The 25,061-nt window shown below is 45.9% G+C and overlaps 1 protein-coding gene across 1 annotated transcript in view; it reads right to left on the bottom strand.

The window, feature by feature from the left end:
- DLG1 (discs large MAGUK scaffold protein 1) overlaps nucleotides 1–25,061 on the bottom strand; it is a gene marked incomplete in the record, with an annotated part of 214,084 nt that overhangs the window by 21,192 nt on the left and 167,831 nt on the right. The window contains 3 exon segments of the mRNA XM_078767605.1: nucleotides 6,643–6,744; nucleotides 19,925–19,978; nucleotides 20,163–20,204. Of these exon segments, the coding sequence (XP_078623731.1) occupies nucleotides 6,643–6,744; nucleotides 19,925–19,978; nucleotides 20,163–20,204 (198 nt within the window).

Here is a 25,061-nt window from a genome sequence, read left to right as displayed (position 1 = left end):
TCATGAATGCCACAATTCACACGTTATGAATGGCACAATTCACACGTTATGAATGCTGCAATTACACGTTACGAATGCTGAAATCCCACATTACGAATGCTAAATCACACATTTATATTGCCACGCAAAGGAGGCATAGGCATGCAAAGATGATGAACACATCAATTAGTGTGGTCATAACCCTCATGTTTCACTTTGCTCGTTTATTTTTATTTTTACACAATGTCGAGGCTCGTAGAGGAATATTACAATGATGGAATGGATTAGGATGCAAGAGAACAAAAGGAACAGTAGAAAGGGGTTGGGGGAGGTGTGTTTCTGGGTAAGGCAGAGTACCAACAGTAGGGTTAAGGGAGAAAATAGAGGGATACTTGGTGAAATAAGGGATGTGCGGAAAGAATGAGGGCTTGGGGAGGACACAAGCTGGATACAGCAGCAAACTCTTAGGAGGAAAAAAGAGGTAGGCTTGGGGAAGGTTAAAGGGGTTAGAAAATATCAGTTGTGCATGGCGGATGATCTGAGATGGTTTTGAATAGCTGTTCAAAGCCATGGAGAGAAGGATGAGATTGAGGAGAATGAGGAAGTTGCTTCCAAAAGTAGGGGGAAAAAAAAGAGGAACTAATGTGTGCCCTGCAGAAACCTTGGTAGGACAGAGCACAAAGAGAGCAGAGTGTGCAATGACCAGAAAGGAGGTGAGACAAGACAGAGACCACAGACCTGCATGTGATGGCAAAGTGAGTGTTCTATCAAGGTCTGCAGAAAGGGAAGAGGCTGCCTTTCTATCTGAGTGTTGAGGGATGTCACATCAGAGGGTGGGGTTATCACAGATAGAGGATTTTGCAAAGTCAGATAAATTGTTGATGAACATTCGGAAGAGGACTGGGCAAAAAAAACTGCCTTGGGGCACTACAACATTGACAGGGAGCAATGAAAGGATTCCGTTAAGTGCCACACATTGGCGATGAAAGTAGAGGAAGTCAGTAAGCCATGTGGGGAGATGGCTTTGGAAGCCATATGCAGAGAGTTTGGAGAGTATGGCAGTATTGCCAGACTGTATTGGAAGACTGTATTGGAAGCTTGAGATATGTCCAGAGACAGCCCTGATCTTACGTCTGACATTGAGGGCCATTGTTGGGCGAGCAGAAGCAGAATGTCCAAGGTGGAGTGACCTGGTCTGAATCCAAACTGATGGTCTGAGATCAGGCCATTGGAAAAAAGGAAGGATTTTATATCGACTGCAATGATGGATTCCATAATCTTGCTGTTGATTGGAAGTTCATAGGTCTGCAGTGAAGACGGTCAGTTTTTGCACGATGTTCGTGGAATACATGTGTAATATCCCGGTGTGTACCCTGGTTTAGAATAGGTACACCGTATCCCTGCGTGTCGTAAGAGGCGACTAAGAGGGTTGGCGTCAGGAAGGGCATCCGGCCATAAAAACATTGCCTCAAAAAGAGAACCATGACAATTACAACTACATATGGGCAGGGTACAGCCTGAAGTGGAGATCAGTTTCTGAGGTTTGGGACATGGAATGTAAGGACAATGACAGGGAGATCAGGAGAAGTGGTGGAAGTATTGGTCAGAAGAAGAGTGGGCATATGTTGTGTGCAAGAGACGAGATGGAAGGGAAGTGGTGTGAGAATGGTGAAGGGTAGGCAGGGACAGAAATACAAGTTTGTGTGGCAAGGGTGCCCGGAGGGCGTGAATGGTGTTGGTGTCCTGTTTTCTGAGGAGTTTGTAGACAGTGTGGTGAGTGACTAGAGTGAGTGATAGGTTGATGATGGTGAAAATGATGATTGGAAAGCTCTTGGTGAACGTCATCTCGGGATATGCTCTGCAGGTTGGGCGGAGCGATAAAGAGAAGGACAAGTTCTGGTGTGCGATAGAGAAGCTGATGGAAAACGTGAAAGATGAGGAAGTTGTTGTGGTAGGAGGAGACCTAAATGGACATGTGGGAAGGAGTATGGACGGTTTTGAGGGAGTTAATGGGGGTTACGGATATGGTGTGAGAAATGGAGAAGGTGAAAGGATTTTGGAGTTTGCTGATGGAGCTGATTTGTTGATTTGTAATACTCAGTTCCAGAAAGAGGATAATAAGCTTGTTACATACACGTCAGGTGGGTCGACGACAACCGTTGACTACCTGATGGTGCGTAGGCGAGATAGGGGGCACCTCCGTGCAACAAAGGTGATCCCGGGGGAGGAGGCTGTTTCACAGCACCACTTGGTTGTCTGCGACATAAGGGTGAAAGGTGCGAGGAGAGCTCGGCGGGTGAAGTACCAACCGAGAATGAAGGTGTGGAGGTTGAAAGAGGTGACAGCAAGGGAGGCATTAAAAGAGAGGCTGAGTATGGTAGAGGATGATGTGGTTGAGCTTGAAAGTGGTTGGATGTCAATGAAAGCTAGTCTGTTGGGAGCCGTTGGTGAGGTATGTGGATGGACAAAAGGACCACCGAGACACTCGGAAACATGGTGGTGGGATGATGAAGTTGGAAAGGGGATTGACGAGAAGAGGAAGAAGTTCAAGGAGTGGCAGAAGGCGAAGGGTACGGGAGCAGAAAATGCAGAGCATGAAAGTTATAAGGCAGCCAAGAAGGCTGCAAAGAAAAAGGTAGCAAAGGCGCAGGAGGCATGTAGGAAAATGTTCGGAGAACGCTTGGATTTGGAAGAGGGTCAGAGAGCGGTCTTCAGGATTGCAAAGCAGACAGCGAAAGAGAGGTGTGATGTGATGGGGGTGAGTTGCTTGAAGGATGAAGTGGGACAAATCATTGTGGACCCAGATGGAACATGCGTTATGCCTAGGTCCCCCGTCGGTGAAATTATGTGAGTTGACAAAGTGGAAGACGCAAGGCGGCCATCTTGGATTTTGACGTGGCGACCCAATTTTCAATAGCTTTCTCCCTTATGCGTAGTTACACCCACACACCAGATTAGAAGTTAATAGTTCGTTTATTTTTCAAGATATTCCACTCACAAGGTTCAGACATACATGGCGGCAGCCATCTTGGATTTTGACGTGGCGACCCAATTTTAAATAGCGTTCTTCCGTATGCGTAGGTACACCCACACACCAGATTAGAAGTTAGTAGTTCGTTTATTTTTCAAGATATTTCACTCAAGGTTCAGACATATATATGGTGGCGGCCATCTTGGATTTTGACGTGGCGACCCAATTTTCAATAGCGTTCTTCCCTATGCCTAGACACACCCACACATCAGATTAGAAGTTGGTACTTCGCTTATTTTTCAAGATATTCCGCTCACAAGTTTTTTTTTGTTTTTTTCTTTTCTTTTGTATACAGAATCGAGGCTCGTGAAAGAGCTAACATTTATCACACAAACAAATCAAACAGACAAACAAAATATATAAAAAGAGGGAGCGGTAGACAAGATGGGGAGAGAAGGGGAAGCACACAAACACAACATTTGAGAGCAGGGACTTCGGGCGATGTGTGGGAGGGAGAGGGGCTTGGGGGGAGGAGGCATGGGAAAGGGGGGGGGGGGGGGTGGGTGAAGTATAAAACACAAGGACACCAAGGACTTCCAGGAAAGAAGTTGGTATTTCAAAAAAGCGGATTTGGGGTGAACTTAACAGGGACAGAAAAGATCAAGGTTTTGGATGGGGGAAGATAAGAGATGGTGGTGAACAGCTGTTTTAAAGACTTGGAGGGAGGAGTGGGATTGAAGAGAGTGAGGGAGTTTGTTCGGGAGGTGGGAGAAAAGAGGAATGAAGGAGTGAAGGTGAGCAGAGTCTTGATTTTGGCAGTTTAACCATAAGAGGGTTGCAGGAAGATCTTGTGCGACCTGTAGGAGACGGCGTGAAGTTTCAGACATACATGGCGTCAGACATACATGGTGGCAGCCATCTTGGATTTTGACATGGGTTGCACCCACACACCAAATTAGAATTCGGTCCTTCGCTTACGCACGCACGTACGTACGTACGCACGCACATACGTATGTACGCATACATGTCCGCAAATCCGCACGCACGCACGTAGGGGAAAACCATAGTCCCCCTTTCGCTCCGCGGTGCGACGGGGGACAATTGAAGGAAGATGGAAAAGATATATGGAAATGCTGTTGAATACAGAGAATGAATGGGATGGCAACATAGAGAGTAACTAAGTTTTAGGACCGGCAGAGAAGATAACTGAGAAGGAAGTTGAGGAAGTGATAAAAGCAATGAAGAGTAGAAAAGCGGGAGGGCCGACGGGAGTTGTGGGAGATATGTTGAAGGCAGCAGGAAGTTGGTGTGTGAAGAGAATGACAGAGATCTGTAATCTGGTGGTGAAAGAAGGCCGCATTCCAGTGGATGGGAACTGAGTACCCTCGTCCCTCTATACAAGGGGAAATGTGACCCTCTGGAGTGTGGCTCGTACCGAGCGATAAAGTTATTGGAGCATGGAATGAAGGTATTGGAAAGGGTGTTGGAGAGGAGGATCGGGAAGAAGGTGAAGATCGACGAAATGCAGTTTGGATTTATGCCAGGAAGAGGAACGACAGACGCACTTTTTATTGTGAGGCAGATGCAGGAGAAGTACATGGAGAAGGGGAAGAAGTTGTTTCTTGGGTTTGTTGATCTGGAGAAAGCATTCTATGGGGTTCCACGCGAAGTATTGACATGGGCATTGAGGAAGTTAGGAGTTGAGGCAATGTACAAAAGAGTGCGCACAGCTGTAAGGACGAAGGACGGGAACAGTGGTGAGTTTGAGGTGAAGGTGGGAGTGCATCAGGGGTCGGTACTAAGTCCACTACACTACTATTTGCAGCTGTGATGGAGGTGCTGGCTCAGAACGTAAAGGAGGGTTTACCGTGGGAGTTGTTGTGTGCAGATGATCTGGTGTTGATTGCGGAAAGTATGGATGGACTGAAGGAAAAGATGAACAAGTGGAAGGAATGTATGGAGACAAAAGGTCTGAAGGTGAATATCGGAAAGACAAAGGTGATGGCAAGTGGTAAAGCATGTGGTGAGGTGGAAAGAACTGGGAAGTGGCCATGTGCTGTGTGCAGGAAGGGTGTCGGAGTGAACTCCATTCAATGTACAATGTGCGCTGAGTGGGTTCACCAAAATGTAGTGGTCTGAGAGGGTCATTAACCAGTGTGGCAGCTACATTCAAATGTAAGGTGTGCACAGAGGGAGCTGCAGATGGAGGAAATGTTGAGTTGGATCTTGGAGACGGCGTGAAGCTGGAAGGTGTGAAAACATTTTGCTACCTCGGAGACATGCTGAATGGAGAAGGTGGATCAGACTCGGCAACGGTTGCTCGAGTGAGATGTGCATGGAAGAAGTTTCGGGAACTGGGTGGCGTGCTGATGATGAGGGGAGTGTCGTTGAAGCTGAAGGGAAAGGTGTATGCTGCATGTGTGAGAAGTGTTATGATTTATGGGAGCGAGACATGGGTAATAAACGTAGAGCAGCAACGAAGGTTGGAAAGGGTGGAAATGCGAATGGTTCGGTGGATGTGTGGAGTATCGTTGAGAGAGAGGAAGACAAATGATGAATTGCGAAAGATGATGGGAATAGAGCCTGTGATTGATGCTGTGAAGAGGAACAGGTTGAGATGGTTTGGTCATGTGTTGAGGAAGGATGAAAGTGACTGGTTGAGAAGAGTGATGGAAATGAATGTAGAAGGAAGCAGAGGACGGGGAAGACCGAAAAAGACTTGGCTAAAGATGGTGGAAGAAGAAATGCGGGCAAGGGGGTTAACAAGGAGAGATGCAGAAAATAGGGCAAAATGGAGAAGATTGTCATGGGGACCGCAAGGCTAACCCCCGCTCTAGCAGGGAAAATGGCCTTTAAAATGCATGTTGTTTGTTGTTGTTGTATAGACTTTTACCTTTGACCTATTGACACACAAAATTTAATCAGTTAACCTTTACATCATTATACATACTTGTGCCAAGTTTGAATTAGATCACTTCAGCCATTCTCAAGTTATAGACCTATTATAGACTTTGACCTTTGACCTCTTGACCCCAAAATCTACTCAGTTCATCTTTACATCATTCTACATAAGAATACCAAATTTGGTCAGAGTCCCATCACTGGTTCACAAGTTATCATGGTAACAGGATTTTTACCTAACATGACCTCTGACATTTGGCCTTTGACCTCCTGACCCCAAAATCTAATCAGTTCATCTTTACCTCATTATACATACCTCCACCAAGTTTTACCAAGATCCCTTCAGCTGTTCTCAAGTTATTGCGGTAGCGAAAACCTATCATGGACAGACAGACAGACGGACGGACGGACAACCTGAAAACATAAGGCCGCCGGCGACTTCGTCAACAGAGGCGTAAAAAGGACCATAATCACAATTTTTAACATAGTCAGTTTTCCAGGCGGATTTCTAAAACTCAGACATTTAAAAAATGAGTAAATCTGCATGAATGCGGAAACTTTTCATTCTTGTTTCAAGCAAAAGAACGTGGAATATCACAAAACACTGCACATTTGATTACAAATTTTGGCAAAAGAGAACAAAAACGAACCATGCCTTCAAACAACATCATTGATGATATGAGTTTACCGATAGATCTCAGCAGTAGACAGCTCAAATGTAGGCAAATGCCAACTTGTCATGGATTCACACGTGGCTTCCCAAGAGAAACATGTCTCAAAAGAGTACTTACGAGGGACGCATGAACCAAACTTGTCTGGAAACTCAGAGATGAGGTCGTCGTTGATCCTGTCCTTCATTGGACCCAGGATGATAACTGGCCTCGTGTATCGTACTGTACGAATGGCATGCAAAGGAAGAAGGAAATATGATAAGTATACATGTAAATTGAAAATAAATAGACAATCAGGCAAGCATGTTTCTCATATTTGGTGCGCAGGGCAAGCACCAGTCCTTTCTATCCATGTTGGACTCGAAAGGAAACCACCCACTACAATCCTTTGTCGTGCAAAGTCTTTCCTCGACAAATCCACACAAGATCACACTCTCAATTACTGAACCATCACTAAATCAGACACAACAACCATACAAGATAAGACTCTCAATTACTGAACAATCACTAAACCAAACAACCGCACAGCATAACACACTCAATTACTGAACCATCACTAAACCAATCATCTTGCAGTATAGGGAAAACTCCTCTCATCCACCAATTAAATGTGGAAGGTTTGTTAATGTCACGAGAAAAATGTGACTACATATCAAGAACTGCTAAAAACCTTGATGATGATATTCTTGTTCTTCAGGAGACACACGCTAGGGATGACTCCAATGCTTCCAAGTTCCACATCTATGGCTTCAAACTTATTGTAGCAGTGCACCTCACTAAGTATGGCATTGCACCTTATTTACACAACACAACCTGACTGACTTTTATATTCTTAAATAATCTAGTCCCAATAATGTCTTCATAACCATTGTGAAAGTTGGCGATACAATCACCAAGGTGTACAAAACCACCTCAGGTAAAGTGGCCCCTTCCAGCACTACCCATTACTGCTCATCCTGAAGTTCATGCTCGTGATTTCAACAGCCATTACTCCTCATAGGGATATACTTCAGATGACCAGACAGGTGAACAACTGGTGGCTTTGGACCTCTGCTGGTGATCACTATCTCCTGCCTGATGCAAAGCAACCATGCACTTTCCATTCACAAAGATGGAGAAAGGACTACAATCCAGATCACTGTTTTGTCTCCAGGGACGGTAATGGATACCCTCTTCACTCATGTCGTACGATCCTTCCACACTTTCCACACAGACAACACCGACTAGAATTAATCCACAATGGAATAGAAGTTCCCTTGATTCCATCCAAACCGAAGGCCACTGGAATTTTCAGAAAACCGACTGGGAGGCTTTCACAACAGGAGTTGAGAAGCACATCACTAGCCTCAACCATGTCCCAAAGAGGTACACAGCAGCTTCTGCAAGATCCTGAAAGATGCAGCCAAAAACAACATCCCACATGGGTTTTGCAAATGCTACACACCTTGTTGGTTGCCAGAAACTGACCAACTCCTCCAACAGTATGAAGCTTCTGAGGATCCAGGTGTTGCATCCGAGCACTTGGAATCGCTGTACTTGGCCAGATAACAAAGATGGCAGGAGTCTGTTGAGGAGCTTGATTTCACTCATTCAATTAGAAAGACATGTAACCTACCCAGGCATTGTAGAGCTGCCTCGCTTGCTCAACATCAACCTCCCTTTAAGTATAGGCTAATGCTGTTACTTCTGGGCTGTTCCTCAACTCTATTGTTGCCTCAACTAAGGAGGCTTACCATCAAGTCCATATGGAACTCTCCAAGACCATTTCATAATCTCCTCCTACATTACTACTTTCTTCCCCCTACACCAGGGCTGACATTGACACTGGTCTTTCCTCCACCAAAACAAGAAAATCTGCAGGAATTAATGGCATCGATCCTGAATTATTGAAGAACTTGGGAGCTCATGGACATGATTGGTCTCTTTTCACAACCATCCATGTAACTGGAGTCATACCAACATCCTCGAGAGAGGCTATAGTCATTGCTCAAGTCAGAGAGGATAAAGTAAATCAAGGGAAACCTGCTGATGACCCATCTAGCTATCGGCCCACATCTCTGTGACGTATGACATAAAGGTTGTTTGAGCATGTCCTTCTGGCTAGGCTCTCAACTGGTAGAGCCCAACCTTCCCAATGAACAAGCTGGCTTCAAACCTGGTAGGAGTTGTGCTGATCAAGTACTTGCACTTACCACCCACATTGAGGCTGGCTACTAAGATGCACTCAAGACAGGCATTACACTAATTGACCTTTCATCAGCATGTGATACAGTATGATGACATAGTCTTCTGTTGAACGTTGCCAGACATTTCCAGTGCCAAACCACAATGTATGTCCTTTCTTCTTTGCTTAGCAATTGAGGATATAGGGTTTCACTCAGACAGCAAACAAGCTCTATAATGACTGAATGATGATCTTCTCTAAGGGTCTGTCTTAGTTCCCATCCTCTTCAACATATATGTGAGTGACATGTCTTGTACCACCTCCAGAAATTTTGCCTGTGCAGATGATCTTGTCCTTGATACCCAAGCAATCAACCTTGAATATCTCACCAGTACCCTGCCTCAGGACTTCAAGGTAATGGAACAATACTTCATCTACCGGTGCCTCTGCCCGAACCCAACAGAGACCACAATTACCATTTTTCGTATCAGCAAACAAATGGCTAATAGCAAACTCCAGGTTTCCTTTTGTGGCAAGCCAGTCAAGAACAAACCATTCCCGAAGTACCTTGGAATTACCTTGGATCGCAGTGAAGAAGATTTCATAAATTCCCTATCCTGATGGTGGCAGCAGCGTCACACTGTGACCTATTTACATCCGGCGGCTGGGTGTCGGGCCCTGAAAAACTGTTGACAAAATCCCATGTTTGGCCTTGACAAACATTCCTTCCTTATGAGGCCCTGTCAACTCTGTACAGTTTCTCTTTAGGGTGGCAGTCCATGTCCTTGGGAAGGGATTTGGGCACAGGGCTTTGCTTTGAGTTCTTTGATCTTTGATGAAAGTATATCAAGCCGACCACGGGTTGTGGCTCGCTGAGATGTTTGGGCGGGCTGTGGATGCCAACATTTTCCATGCATGTATTCATATCTATAATAAACCTCTTGTACACTGTCTGAGTTTAACGGGTGCTTATTAAACCCATGACAAAGATGGTGACGAGGATGGAATCTGCCAGAAAGGGGAGAGAGACGGTGTCGTTGCTCGATGGCGGCAAGGTTTCCGGGCGCCCTATAAAGAGGTGAGAACTTTCTCGGTAGATTGGTAACTTCTTCCCGCCATCGAGTGAAGGATTCTGTCTTCGCTTGATCTCCGGGGTGGATCCGAAGGAAAGGTAAACGGAACGGACATGGTGCAGAGATTTGTTAAGGATAAGGGTGGGTACAAGTGGCTTGGGGCCCGAGCACTTGAGTGTTTCCAGGAGGCTTGGGTAATAGCCTGGACACTCGGACGCGCTGTGAGTGTTTCAAAGAAGCAGGCTTTAAAGACAGTCTGTACACGTGCGCACGTGGGGGTCCAGCAGGAGTGTCACAGTTGGATGCGTTGCGAGTGTCTCTTTAAGGGACAGGTGGTACCTGTACACTCGGACACCCGCTACACTCTGTCTTGAGGACCTGAACGATGGCATCACTCCACGGGTATTGTCGTGCACCGGTCAGTGTGGGGAGGGGCATATTAGAGGCACCCCCTATAACCAAACAGGTTGTTTGGGAAATAAGACCAGTAAGATGGGTAATGGACAAGGAATATCTGGTGGCCCGAATGTCCCCGAGGACGGGCCAGTCGCGAAATATATGTTTAGAAATCATGGGGAAAAAGCTGTAAGGGATATAGAGCTATGGAATGCATGGACGCGGGGTAGCAAAAATGATACGATTGGTGTTCCCGATGAAGGGGACATTTAAACGAGAATGCATTGAAAATTTACGTGAAGTATTGAGTAGGGTTTGGATATTTTGGAAACATGATGTTCAGGAGAATCCTGGTCGCAGGCCCAGGGGAAAAAAAATGTCCAAAAATGAGGATGGGACCAAACATGTCATATTTGTCATTAGGGGTACACGTGACAGTCACTGCTAAACTATGGTGTAGCAATAAACACGATGTTCACCTTTATGTTCGCACACCTGTGGAGTGTGAGGGGCACGTTTGTGGTGGGAAAGTCCTGCAGTGCGAACGTGCGTGGCGACCCGAGGTAGGTGTGCGAGAAGTCGAAGCAAAGCACGCCGTGCCGGCACGGGGAAGCACGCATGCACCGGTGAGTGCAAAGGAGAGAGTGGGCAGTGAGAAGTTTGAAGGAACAAGACTGGAGGAGCTGTTTGCAGAGACGGACGGTGCTGTCGAGCATCAAAACTGCTGCACGGCCTTGTGTGATCTGGATGATCCGGTGCTGCTCGATGGTCAGCCTCGCGTGCGGAGCATCGAGAAACAGCACGGGCCCTCTTGTCTGGCACCAGCCCCGTGACAACACAGCATCTGGCTGTGCAGATTAAGGATGTCGCGATGTAGTGCTCTATCGGGTCAGAGTTCTTGTAGTTGGGACATTGGAGGGTAGTTGGGACACCGGCTGGTGCGTCAAGGCAGAGCTAGTGTTAGCTGTTAGTGTTAGATAACAGAGTTTGATGTTGTACTTTTAACAAGTTAATAAATGCTCACATGAGGTGCAGAGATGCAAATTAACCAAATCAAGGTGAGTGGAGAAGGAGTGGAAATAATTGGCTGGATGGGAAACTTGAGTATAAACTTCACGAATTTGTTGGATATATGAATGAATGGAATTCCATGAAAATCAAGGTTTCAGAATGTTGTCTGCTAAAAGTGTTCCTAAAATGGCCAGACGAACGTGCAGACACTGAACGTGTTGGGAGATACCTCTGGACGTGAGCATAAAGAGGTGACACGTGCGGACTTTGGGGTTATGTGCTATAACAAGGCCAGGTGACGAGCAAAGGTTCGGACGACTAGATGCGGCACAGGGCTGGGGGGTGGCTGTGCTGCTGATGCAGTGCCCCCTGCAAATTAGGACAGAGGTTGCGATTTGTACCAAGGATACCGGCGATAGTTCGCCTGCCCTTTGCGAGGGACACCGAGGGAGCTTTTATGGACACCAACAAAACAAATGCGGGCAGACGGGATGCCTGTTTGACATCTATCCAAGGGACGGCTAACACATTGTTGAATCACCATGACTGTGAAACATTGGGATGACAGTTTATAATGGGGTCAGGATTCGAACCCAAGCTAGACCCCTGTCTGTCTGTTTGTCTGTGAGCAGGCCATCTCAAAAAGTTGTGACCAGACTTGACCAGAACGCAAAAGGTATTGTGATAAATAAATACAAATATGTTGGTGTGTGTGAATAAATGGTGTTGTGTGTGATGAAAGCGATTATGGTTCTGGGGGCATTATGTCTGATGAACTGCCCTGAAGGCAGCACTCACGAGGAGTGTACTTCGAGTAGCGCACGAGTTGTCCAGGTTGTTACTACGAGTGGAGATGACTACCGAAACCCTGGGATGTAAGGTCAAGGAATCAATTGAGAAGTAGGTGCAGGGGTGTACTCTGATCTCTTGTTCGGAGGAAGGTAATTGTGGTTTAATTGTGGTTATGGTTTCACCCCTGTCTGTCTGTCCGGCTGTGTTCGTGCAGCCGGCCACGGAGTTATATTGATGGAACACGGATTTCAAAGAGGACGCGGACAGGGAGCCGGACGAGCAGGGACATGGAGAAGGACAAAGCTGCAACACCATGAGGTCTGCAGCACGATTCCATAAGAAGGCCGAAATCGAGCTCGAGTACTCTCGTGGGCTGGAGCGACTTGCTGAGCGATTTATGATCAAGACACGTTCCTCAAAGGACCACCAGCCATTCAAGAGAGACCAAAACCTGCTCCGTAACACTCTGTCTTCTGTTGGCTGGTTGAGTTGTGGCAGGCTGTGAGAGCGGAAATCATGCCACGCGGGGAGAGGTCGGAGTGGTATTGATGTTTGCGTCGATTGGTTTGGTTCACGTGGCATGCATAAGGTGTGAAATATTATGAGTGTGACTTTGTGGACAGTCTGATAATGTCTAGACAGGTGTGCCTGCAGGGGAGATTGCGGCGGCCTGCGGTTTCATTCTCACGTATTGTGGGGTTCTCACGCATGGTCGTGTTGGTATAGGATGCTAGCGATGGTGCTATATGATGGGTATATGTACATGTATGCAATGTGGAGTGTGTTTACATGAAACTGAGGCGCGCCTGGAGACTGCGGCGGAAGTGCAGGATGAGTTCTAGTTGATGTTGGATCAAGCAATTGTCAATATGGTCATATACTGTTGGGTATATGTCGTGGCTTGTTGGTCTTGTCAACATGCTGCCGAGGTAGAGTGATCGATGTTGGAGTGCGGAGTTGTGAGCTGTTGGACAAGACGCCCCACCCCCCCCCCCCCCCCCAACAAGACATTTTGAGACGGTTTGAGATTTCTACTCTGCAAGATTGAAAGTGAGGTAAACAGGTGCATTCTAAACCTAGGGTGGGCAAAGTGGCCTTAGAGTGATATGTGTTAGTTGTTGAGATCATGAACAAAATCACATACACTGTTGGCACCTTGTGCGATTGTGGCAGGGAACACTGTCTGGATTCTCTGTGAGGGGGGCTTTGTCTGGTGTTGCTGAGAATGGGGGGTGGGGGGTGGGGGAGGGGGCATGTTGTTTGGCCATAATTGTCAATTGCAGGATGATCCATGTCTGGGTATCGCCTGTATGGTGTGTGTGCGAGGTGGATGAGCCACTTGTTGTGGACACCTGCTGTGAATTGTTGTGGAACATTTGGAATAGCCCCTTTTAATAATTTGCACAAAAGCAAATAAACATACAACGATGGGAAGAATTGATTTGCAAGTGTTTTGTGTAGGCATTTTATGTACAGGTCCGTGGAAGTACTAGCGAAGGAGAGGCCATGAGATCAACCTGGGGAAAAAACGAGAATGTAAGGAAGATCGTGTTGTGAATTAAATGACGAGTTGAATCCAATAACATTGCAAATGTATGTCAAAAGTCAAGGTCTTAGAGGGCAAAATGCAGATTGAGACATACAAGTGGCATTGAAGCTACCAGCTGTGATGTGGATTCGTGAAGTGGATGTCTACAACCTCCATGCTAAAGCTATTGGTCTGGGTTTCCAATGAAGAGAATCGTTGGATAGCGGATTGTTAATTGACAAAGTCGGTTTGAAGTGAAGAACTTTGGGATTTGTGCCAAATTATACCCAAGGTAGATGTAGGTAGAGAAGCGAGTCGTCTCCAATGCCTTGCTCCACGGGGCAATACTGGTTGTCGAGTCCCATGTAATCTTGGTTAACGTATATATCTATGGACAAGAGCTGTAGTGGCTGGGGAAAAAATGGTTTGTTTTAAAAGTCAAAGAGCCTGCAGGCTTGTTTAGAGTTTCCAAAGGCCACAGCTCAGGAAACTATGTTGCTTGTTCTTCCAAACTGGGTCATATGGTATGGCATGGCATGTATTGCTGATAAGGCTGAAGCTCGCAGCCTGGTGGACAAAGCGGTGTCTAAGCTAAAGGTTTGAGTTCTACTTGAAGAAGATGAGGGCTGAGCAATAGTATCTTAATTAGAATGTACTTGACCACCAAAATTATACCAATTAATATCACTGGAGTAGCAGTTTTGATCTGATTACTTTGTAGACTGTCATCCTGGTAGTTCAGAGGCAAAGCCAAGGCTTAAATCGGTTGTCTCTGGAATGGTTGGTAAGTTGGCTTTCGTCCCATTTGTCAAGCATTAGGTGGTGAAATTTGACCTTAATCGGGGAGGACACCTGTCTGGGGCTGGCAGAAATTTCCATGACGGAATTGTTCTGTGAATGTTTAATTGGTTTTAAACTTCATGTTGGTATATTTTGGGAGAATTGACCTGGTAGCTTGAGGAGATTGTGTCCTCGGGCCAGTTTTTTGGATTTATGGAGCAATTCAGGTTTCTGTATCTGTTTGTTTTGACCAAAGATCGTCGGATTTTATTTAAAGATGGGAGGAGAAAGTCATATAAAATGAAGCATTTTGCAGTGGAAAGTGTGTTGGCAAGGCTTTGCTTTTAAGAATTAGGATACCGATCCAGATGCTGGAGTTTTTGGGGTGATTTTCTCACCAGTGGGAGACAGGGCCGAAGATGATGTCTCGGAACGTTGGGGACAGAGTTGGATGGGACTTGGTAGATGTCGTTGGGTTGCATGTTTGGACGTTGGGTTGGGTGACTTGGTGACTTCGTTGGGTGACGGGAGCAGGTTGATTGGGGTTTGAGTTGGCTTGCATGTTTGACTCATGGAAGATGGTCATACGCGCAAGGAGGGGTGGTGAGAACAGATTTTCGGGGTTTCCAAAAACTTGGTAAAGTCCAAGTTTAATTAAGAATTAATTTAATTAACACGATGTAATGACGAATTTAATTTAATTAATTAACAAGTTTAATTAAAGGATTTCGGTTTAAGGATTTTCTGGCTGGTTGGTCGAAATAATGTTGATATTTGGAAGATGAAGGCATTTGTGTCTGTGATTGCGGAGTTTCAATGGTCCAATACGAGTTATGAATGAACGTTGGGTCTTGAATATTTGATGAGTTGTGGTCGAGTAGCTGAGTGGTGCTTCATGGGATTGCAGAGGCATGACATTGTTGCACTGCTTGAAAATGGCAGGCAAGTGGGTACACCTGTGCTAGTAGCATTACATTTACTTTGTAATCTCTGGACAAGTAATGGTGGAATTGATAACGGAAAGGTTTTATGATGTAGAGATTGGGCGGCATGTTGGGACACTAGTGTTGAGCTGTGATCAAATGCTTTGCGTTGTGATTGAGATTTCGGTTGTGGAATGCAGTATGATGCCAGTATGATTGATCCCTTTGTGTTCGAACTGGGTCTCAGGTGAGCATTGCATGATAAATACAGCAAGTAATCACGTGATCATGTCGTGACGTTATGGTGTTCAATGTCATTCACTCTGTGTCTGTCTATGACTGAGTCTGTGGTGTCATTGTGTTGGCATTCAATGCGAGAGTTCCTGGAAGGCAATTCAGAAGTGGTGAATGCATAATCATACGCTATGACCATAAATAGTGGAGATGAGTGTACACATGCGCGGGAACATGGAGAGTACGAATGTATGAAGAGGAAGACGGCGCGCACCGGGATGATGCGGCTCTTTTCGATGTGCGCGGTTGGGCAGTTCCAGGTGGTGTGGTCTGCAGCCTGGAGGGATAGCGACAACATACTTCGTTGCATGTTTCGTTCTCTTTATGAGCCTAATGGGTGTCGTTACAGGGAGCAGGGAAAACACAGACTACATATTCACTCATGCGCACACAGAGGTGAAATTGTGATGGACAGAGGATGCTGTGGAATTGTAAAGATATAGAGAGGCAAGTTATTGCCCACTGTTAAAATTGTATTACAGAATGTGCTTTCAAAGTTTGCAGCCTGAGCAACGCAGTGAAAATGGAACCAGGACGATAAGCGGCTATCTGTAAGATGACCTTTACCCTTTAATGGAAAGGCTTAGGGCAGAGTGTTGACTCAGCCCGGGTTTTGAATGCATTCGTCAATTAGAGAGATTGGACAGGTCAAAGCAGGTTGACCTGCAGGGGCTAGAACAATGGTTTCTTTTTTGGCTGTATGTGATAGTTATCTATGGTATACTTCTCAGTTGCTTCATGATGGAACCAGATGGGCTTTGGTGCCAGAAAGTCTGGAGTCCACCAAGCTCTGTGTTGACCTCGGAATTCCAATCGACCAACATCAAAGCAGCGGAGATCTATTTAAACGGAACACTCCGAGGCTTCGAAAGAGAATTCTCCCATGGAACGAAACGTCATATTTTGTCTGTAAAGTATAACTGTATTTTCGTGTAAATACTCTCTGCAAGATTAATAATAAATCTCGATTTAAACTGAGTGAGTCTCGTGGAGTCTGCTTGAGTTTTGGCTAAGAGAGGTGTCCAAAAGATGCCACAACAGTACGCTCTCATTATTGTTACCTAGCAACAGGATTGTGATGTGATGCGTATGTGTAATATTCTTGCATTTAAAATGATTATTGAGATATTCAAATATGATGGTGCAGTAATGCAAGTGTATATGAAAAATATGTGCTTCAGATTTGAGTTGGAGGAGCGAGACAACATTGCACGGAGCAGGATGGGAAAAGGCAGTGAGTTCCTTCTTCCCATTGGCAGGTACTATGATGAACAGTTATCGACTGGATAAGCTGGCATCTGTGTTGGAGAGGGTGGCCAATGAGTCAATAGAGGCAGATCATGCATTGTTAAATGATGTGGTGGAGATGAGAACAATTATAATGCAGAACAGGGTGGCACCTGACTTACTTTTAGGAGAGAAGTGGAGAATAGGCGCCTGGTTGGAAAGCATCTTCGGAGGATGGGGAGCAAAGATAGTTCATTGGCTGATGGTGGCTGTGGGACTACTAATCACGATCATCATTGTTATTGGATGCTTGAAAGTGTTGATCCGTGTGTGTATCAGCAAGTTTTGCGATGCAGGTGTAGGTGAGCAAAACATGGTGGTCCGGGAATCGGAGGAAGATGCATGAGACATCTCCACAGATGCACGAGAACTGCCACTCCCTTCACCCCTGTACAAGAATGGTGCGAGGGTTCAAGATCTGCCACCTCCCTCTTCTCACACCACCTTGCCTTCAACCCTTGACCCTGAGTTAGCTAAATATTGCATAGCCGGCACGATAGCCCGTATCCAAGAGTTAGCTACACAAACCATGCGTGAGCTGGGAACAGCTCTGGAGCAAGCTGACAATTCCGACTCGAGTGAGCGTGAGTGGTGAAGATTGTGTAACGTTGGGCTTGAAGCCCACTCCCATCTGCGCGTGCCGGAAGAGGGGGTCATGCGCAAAAAAAAAAAAAGGGGGAAAGCTTCGAGAGGGGTGTCTCGTGTTTTTAATATCGGCATTTCTGGCCACCACCGTATTTCAAAAGTATTTCACAGTCTTGTACAACCAAAGGGCTTCAACACTTCGCTTCATTGGAAAAATAAAGGCAGATGCCTGCTACTAATGAAATATTCGCTTTACACTTGTAATGTAATTTTAAAGAGACCCAGACTATGTAATGGGTCTCTGCTTGCTTTTGATTGGTTTGCTTCTTGGCATGGGAGACCTTGGTCTACCCACATGCTTTTCAAATGACTTTGCATTCATCACTCTATACTTGCTTATTAACCATTTATAAATTACATATGCAAATGAATCATCATTTCTTTAGATTTAGTACACTTTGTGTTTAAATTGTTGCTCTGTAACGGAAATTCTCTCTTTCTCTTTCTCTCTAAGTCGACAAAGTCTTCAAGGGGAAGGGGAGCATGGAGGTACTTGCCTTTCGTTTCCGATTCACCGCTCCTGCTTCATAGGGAGGAGCCTGGCCCACCCCATTGCACAAGTGAGTTCCCTTGATGGAAGGGGGGGTCCTTCACTCATTCTATGAGATACAAGGTTGATCGCAAATAACGGAGAGTACCTCTATGAAATCCCTAGTGGTACACGGGTGATAATAAAATCTCTTCTTTTTAAGATGTTTATTAAAGGGGTGATTGAAGATTTCATGAATTCCCTATCCTGATGGTGGCAGCAGCGTCATACTATGACCTATTTCCATCGGGCGGCTGGGTGTCTGGCTCAGAAATTGTTGACAAAATCCCATGTTTGGCCTTGATAAACATTCCTTCCATATGAGGCCCTGTCAACTCTGTACAGTTTCTCTTCAGGGCGGCAGTCTATGTCCTTGGGAACGGATTTGGGCACAAGGCTTTGTTTTGAGTTATTTAATCTTTGAGGAAAGTATATTAAGCCGACTATGGGTTGTGGCTCGCAGAGATGTTGGGGCCGGCTGTGGATGCCAACGTCTCCCATGTATGTATTCTAATCTATAATAATCTTCTTGTACACTCTGAGTTTAACGGGTGCTTATTAAATCCATGACAAAGATGGTGACGAGGATGGAATCTGCCCGAAAGTGGAGAGAGACGGTGTCGTCTGCTTATTAAATGTGTGCTTATTAAGTGTTTAAATCTTTGGCCTCCAAAGCCAGTCACCGACTGAGCATCTGCCATCGTGTGAAGTCCTTCCTTGGCACACCTGAGCTCCTCACCACATACAACGATTTCATCCGCACCTCAATGCTGCGGATGCTCTCCTCTCTGGGCTGGTTCTCCTGCCTCACACCTAGCTCATCTTCACGCTGTTGAAAGCAAAGCGTTCAGAATCATTGGAATCTCCCGCGATGAAGCTAACTCCAAGGGCCTTTCACCCACTTACCGCAGGCAGGTTGGTGGTCTTTCCGTCTTCTACCGACTCCTCTCTGGCCTTGCACCCCCAGCTCTCTCTGGGCTCTGTCCCCCAAATATTCCTACAAGGCGCACAAGATCTGCCTGCAACCCTCTTATGGTTAAACTGCCAACATCAAGATGCTCTGCTCACCTTCACTCCTTCATTCCTCTTTTCTCACGCCTCTGGAACAAACTCCCTCACTCTCTTCAATCCCACTCCACCCTCCAGGTCTTTAAAACAGCTGTTCACCACCATCTCTTATCTTCCCCCATCCAAAACCTTGATCTTTTCTACCCCTGCTAATTTCACCCCAAATCCACTTTTTGGAAATACCAACTTCTGTCCTGGAAGTCCTTGGTGTCCTTGTGTTCTATACTTCTCCCCCCCCCCCCCCCCACCTTCCCACGCCGCCTCCCCCCAAGCCCTCTCCCTCCCACACATCTTCCTGCTCTCAAATGTTGTTTGTGTGCTTCCCCTTCTCTCCCCATCTTGTCTTCCGCTCCCTCTTTTTATATATTTTGTTTGTCTGTTTGATTTGTTTGTGAAATAAATGTTAGCTCTTTCACGAGCCTCGATTCTGTATCCAAAAAAATAAATACTTCCACCACTTCTCCTGACCTCCCTGTCGTTGTCCCTACATTCCACGTCCCAAACCTCAGAAACTGATCTCCACGTCGGGCATCAGACGTTTCGTCGTCATAAATGGAGTGATTTCCACCCTTGCTTTGATCTGGTTCCCCACCTTGAGTTTTGACGAGAGGGAGTGGGGTCCCCCACGGGGTACTTCGGGCTGTACCCTGCCCATATGTAGTTGTAATTGTCATGGTTCTCTTTTTGAGGCAATGTTTTTATGGCCGGATGCCTTTCCTGACGCCAACCCTTTTAGTCGCCTCTTACGACACGCAGGGATACGGTGTACCTATTCTAAACCGGGGTACACAAACAGACAGACAGATGGGGTGAAAATACTGAACCATCACTAAACCAGACACAACCACACAATATAACACTCAATTACCCTTATGGCTGAGGGTTAGCATCAGCAGGATAATCGAAACTCACGTTCTTGTTGAATCACAAGTTCATATGATAAGATGTACTCGTCCTGTGCACCAACTGGGGTGGGGAGGGGTGGAGGAACCCACGTGTCAGATTAAGACCAAATCATTGGGGGGGGGGGGGGGGATGGGGTGGGGTTGGGTGAGTGGTTCATGCATGATGGAAATGTCACATGGAAACAAAGGGAAGCCAGGTGAGAGAATAAAAGAAAAGGAAACAAAGCAAACGTGTGCAAACTTACGCACGCTACTTTCACTGTCGCTGGCATTGGACGTGATATGTGCTGTGAACACAAGTTGTGATCAGAACTAAAGCACAACACAAACTTGGCATGGAGTTTACAAACCAAAAAACAATAATGAGGGGAAAAGGAAATAACGGCATTGCCCATAAAACGTAACACTCAATGCTTGTGTACATCAAAAATAGCAAATTGAATAGGTTTAGCTTAATTGGCTCTCTGACAAATATCTTGCACATTTTTAACCCCCCACGCATAACTCACATGAAAAATGTTTATCATTTTTAATGAGACATGGAGGAAACGTTGGACACTCAGTCTTCATATGGAGATTCATTTTACTTTGCCAAATCAAATTGGTTAGTTCACTGTGGGTGCATGGTACGAGGGAGGATACAGTTGCAGTGCAGCACCAATTGCATCAATACCGGGTCACCCCACCTGTCACTAACTCCCCCCCCCTCCCCCACGTCAGCAGCATCATCAATAAACCCATTGTGTTGGATTTTGGAGACAATTTGGTATTCAGAGGTGTAAAGTTGTGGAGAACACAAGCTCGCAGATGGAGACCGACATCATTGTGATCATGCTAATTCAATCCATTTGAAGGGATGCGGACAATTTGAAATAGACGCTATAACAAATCAAAAGGAACTTCAGTGGAAAATGAGGTCCGAAAATGTGATTAATAATCAATATACATATTTTAAAGTGTTTGTGTGTTGGCTGTTATCTCTATTTGCAGGTTTTAGAAGGTGGAACAGACCCAAAATTTGGGTGTAGGTACTTCAGAATCTGGTTAATGTTTTAAGCCACCACACGTTGGCCATGAAATCCGATTTGAGGCCACCACAGGCCGCTATAAAGTGTATATTACGATATGGAGTAAGGCAGTGATGCCGTCGGCCCGCAGGCAAAATGTAACCACCATAAGACGAATAACTCAGTGGCTTTCCAATGTCCAACATGTCCCGAAACCACTGCCGGGAAAAATTCACCCTACCAGCTGAGCAGCGCTGAGTATTTGTCCCCGCAATCCTCTAATCTCCCCCCCCCCCCCCCCCCCACCACCGAATGCATCAACTCTGTGTTTGCCTCAAAATCCTGTGTCCCGAACCGATCTCTCTCGATTCCCACCTTTCCCAATCAAACCCAGCTGCTCCTGGACTCTGTGTCCTTCTCTGCTGACAAGGTGGAGACGTTTTTGTCAAACATGATTCTGATTGAAATTGAAAATTGAAATTCTGAAACTCTGATTCTGCAACTGGACCAGACGGCATTAGCCCACGGGTCCTAAAATCCTGCTCTGCCGCTCTATCTCACCCTCTCTCCGTTCTCTTCACCCTCTTTTGCTCAAGGCCATCTGCCATATGTTTGGAAATCAGCCAACATTACCGATTTACACAAAAAATGTGCAAAAACAGATCCTTGCAACTACAGACCAATCAGCCTGCTCCCAATAATTATCAGCAAGGTCATGGAATCAATCATCGCTTCTGACATCAAAGTGTTCCTCTTCTCCAATGGCTTGATCTCCGATCATCAATTTGGATTCAGACCAGGTCATTCTACTCTGGACATGCTGCTTCTGTTGTCTCAACAATGGATGGAGGTCCTCAATGCCAAACACGAAATCAGAGCTGTCTCCCTTGACATATCACGTGACTTCGATAAAGTTTGGCACCCCACACCGCTCACCAAACTCTCCTCCTATGGTATCCATGGAAATCTCCACGCATGGCTTGCGGACTTCCTCTCTGGTCGTAGTCAACGTGTGGCCCTGAATGGTTTTCTCTCATCTCCCCTTCTTGTTCAGGCTGGTGTTCCCCAAGGCAGTGTTCTGAACCATGTGCTTATTCTGGTCTTCATTAATGATCTCTCCGACTCTCTGGAAAATCCTCTCTATCTCTTTGCTGATGACCACTCTCTGACGCTCCATTCCTAATCCCTCAGATCGGCCGTCTGCAGCCTCCTCACTCTCTGCAGACCTGGACAAAATCACAGACTGGTCAAAGTGGAACATGTCTTTCAATCCTGACAAATCTCTCACTCTTGCTATGTCTCTCAGAAAAGACCGACTGGACAACCCTCCCATCTACTTTCAGAACAATCCTCTCCCAGAAGTTCTGTCACTCAAGCTTTTGGGTCTCACTATCTGCCAAGATCTTTCATGGAAAAACCACATTTCAAATCTGGCCTCCAAAGGCAGTCGCCGACTGGGCATCCTCCGTCGTGCGAAGTCCTTCCTTGGCACACCTGAGCTCCTCACCACATACAAGGCTTTCATCCGCAGCTCAATGGAGTACTGCTCTCCCCTCTGGGCTGGTGCTCCGGCCTCACACCTATCTCGGTTTCACGCTGTTGAAACCAAAGCTTTCAGAATCATTGGAATCTCCCGCGATGAAGCCAACTCCGAGAGCCTTTCACTCACTCACCGCAGGCAGGTTGGTGGTCTTTCTGTCTTCTACCGACTCCTCTCCGGCCTTGCTCCCCCAGCTCTCTCTGTGCTCTGTCCCCCAAATATTCCTACAGGTCGCACAAGATTTGCCTGCAACGCTCTTATGGTTAAACTGCCAAAATCAAGACTCTCTATTCACCTTCACTCTTTCATTCCTCTTCTCTCCCGCCTCTGGAACAAACTCCCCCACTCTCTTCAATCCCACTCCTCCCTCCAGGTCTTTAAAATAGCTGTTCACCACCATCTCTTATCTTCCCCCATCCAAAACCTTGATCTTTTCTACCCCCGTTAATTCACCCCAGATCCACTTTTTTGAAATTTCGACTTCTTTCGTCCATGTGTTTTATACCTATCCCACCACCCCCCCCCCCTTCCCATGCCTCCGCCCCCCCCCCCAAGTCCTATCCCTTCCACAGATCTACCGATTACCCTGCTCTCAGATGTTGTACTTGTGTGGTTCCCTATCTCTCCCCATCTTGTCTCCCGCTCTCTTTATCATATGTTTTATGTGTCAGTTTGTCTTTTTGTGATTAATGTTCGCTCTTACATGAGCCTCAATCTTGTACACAAAAAAAACCCCCCAATACCGAGGCAATCCCTGCTAGTTATGGTTGATTGAATGATTGATAGTTGGACTTAAATTGGAAGAAGGTAGACATTTAAATAAGATAAAAGTGTTAAGGGAATAAAAATGGGGTTGCAGGAATCAGACAAAGCAATGAGTGGTCAACACCGAGCAATCCGAGCATCATGGTGGAATTTCACAAATTAAATCAAGAAACCAGGCAAGACTAATTTGACTCGTATGGATGATACCTGACAGAGAGCCAACTAGGCCATTTATCATTTAACACCACAGTTGAGCAGATGTTAAACATGCAGAAATGAGGTGATATCAAGCCAAGCATACGATACTTCATTATCAGGCTGGGAATTTGGCTTGTTTTAAGCCTTGCTCTAAAGTAACATCGACCGCAAGGAGCAAACCTAGTCGAACGTCATCTAAAGTAAGCAGCACACCGAGACAAACTATCAGTGGCGTAGTTAGGGTTTGTGGTATCCGGGACCAAAGGTCAATAATACCGCCCGAATAATACCGAATTTATATTGGGAGGCATATGAAAAAGCTCTAAGCTTCCCCAGCGGGCTCAGCAGCACAACCCTGGAAGCTGTTCAAAATGAGATTTAGACTATGCCATCTCAAAAATATCCTATCGATATTTTAAAAACGAGGATAGATTTAGATTGAGTTATGATCTCCTGAGTTGATTAGGCTAATTAACTACAAGGAATCCAGAAAAATTCCCATGCTTTAAATGCACATGTTAAGGTGTATGAAACAGTTTAATTGGTCCATTCATGGCACGGCATTCCAATTACAAAATAAATAAACAATGTTTGTGTAGCAAAGCTTATATTAATTAATACTAATAATATTGACAACGACAATAATATTACTATCATGAGGCAAAAATAATAACGAACGCACAATTCCCCTCCCACCCCACCTCCAAAAACACATCTGGGCTTGGACACTGACCACGCCTCGGTGAAGGGCTTTATAAGTCCGGGTCACCCAGAATTTGAGGCTGTGTTGCGTCCAGGGAATCCCAAGTGGCAGCGAAGTCATCCAGGAATGATGCAAGCCATTGTGCAGATGGGCTCTGTGGGGAGCGAGTATGGCTGAGCTGCGGAGGGTGCGCTGACATGCTGTGGATAAGTATTCCCTGGACGGACTGGCTAATACACACTGATTTACATTATCTTCTCATTGCTTTCCCTATTTCAAATCATTCACTTGGAATGCACCAACACCCATCAACGATTTCCCCTCGACCCGTTCAGAGCAGGAGTACTGATACGCCTTCACAATTTCCCCAACGCACTGCGAAGCATTGACTGTATTTCTCCCAACACGTCGTATTACATCATCACACTCTCTTCTCTTCCACCCCCCCAATCGCATCCCCTCCACGTAAGCCCACAGGCTTGCATCTGGCAAGCAAGAGGTCGCCAATGAGCATCGCCTTCTTTATCTGTCTATTACCCTTTCTCATCAAATTTCCCAGAGTGAATGAGGCACCTGTGTCTGTTGTTTCCATGACAAGGTGATTGTCTAAGAGTCTTTCCTGTATAAGAGTAACACTGTCCTTTGTGACACTGCGTTGCTGTAAATATGTGTTTTTGTTTAACAACACCTTTTGTTTTCAACCTGCTTGATTTCCTCTTTCTCCACTGGTTAGACACTAGTGTGAAAATATTGGATGTGAGTTTTGCCCCATTGATTCACTACAGTCAGACCAGCCGACATCCCACTTATGGTTCCTCTTGGCCATACTGAATTAATAAACAGCGTTGGGCCATCAAGAGCATGGTTCCCTATCTGGGGGGATTCCCTTGCGGGGTAGGTAATGTGGGTAGTGGGCGCTAGGACCCTACCT

Source organism: Myxine glutinosa, chromosome 13 (genome assembly GCF_964187855.1).
Source record: "Myxine glutinosa chromosome 13, kmMyxGlut1.1, whole genome shotgun sequence".
Lineage (NCBI taxonomy): Eukaryota > Metazoa > Chordata > Myxini > Myxiniformes > Myxinidae > Myxine > Myxine glutinosa.
Note: the sequence above shows the minus strand (reverse complement) of the source record. Positions and strands in the feature narration are given on the sequence as shown.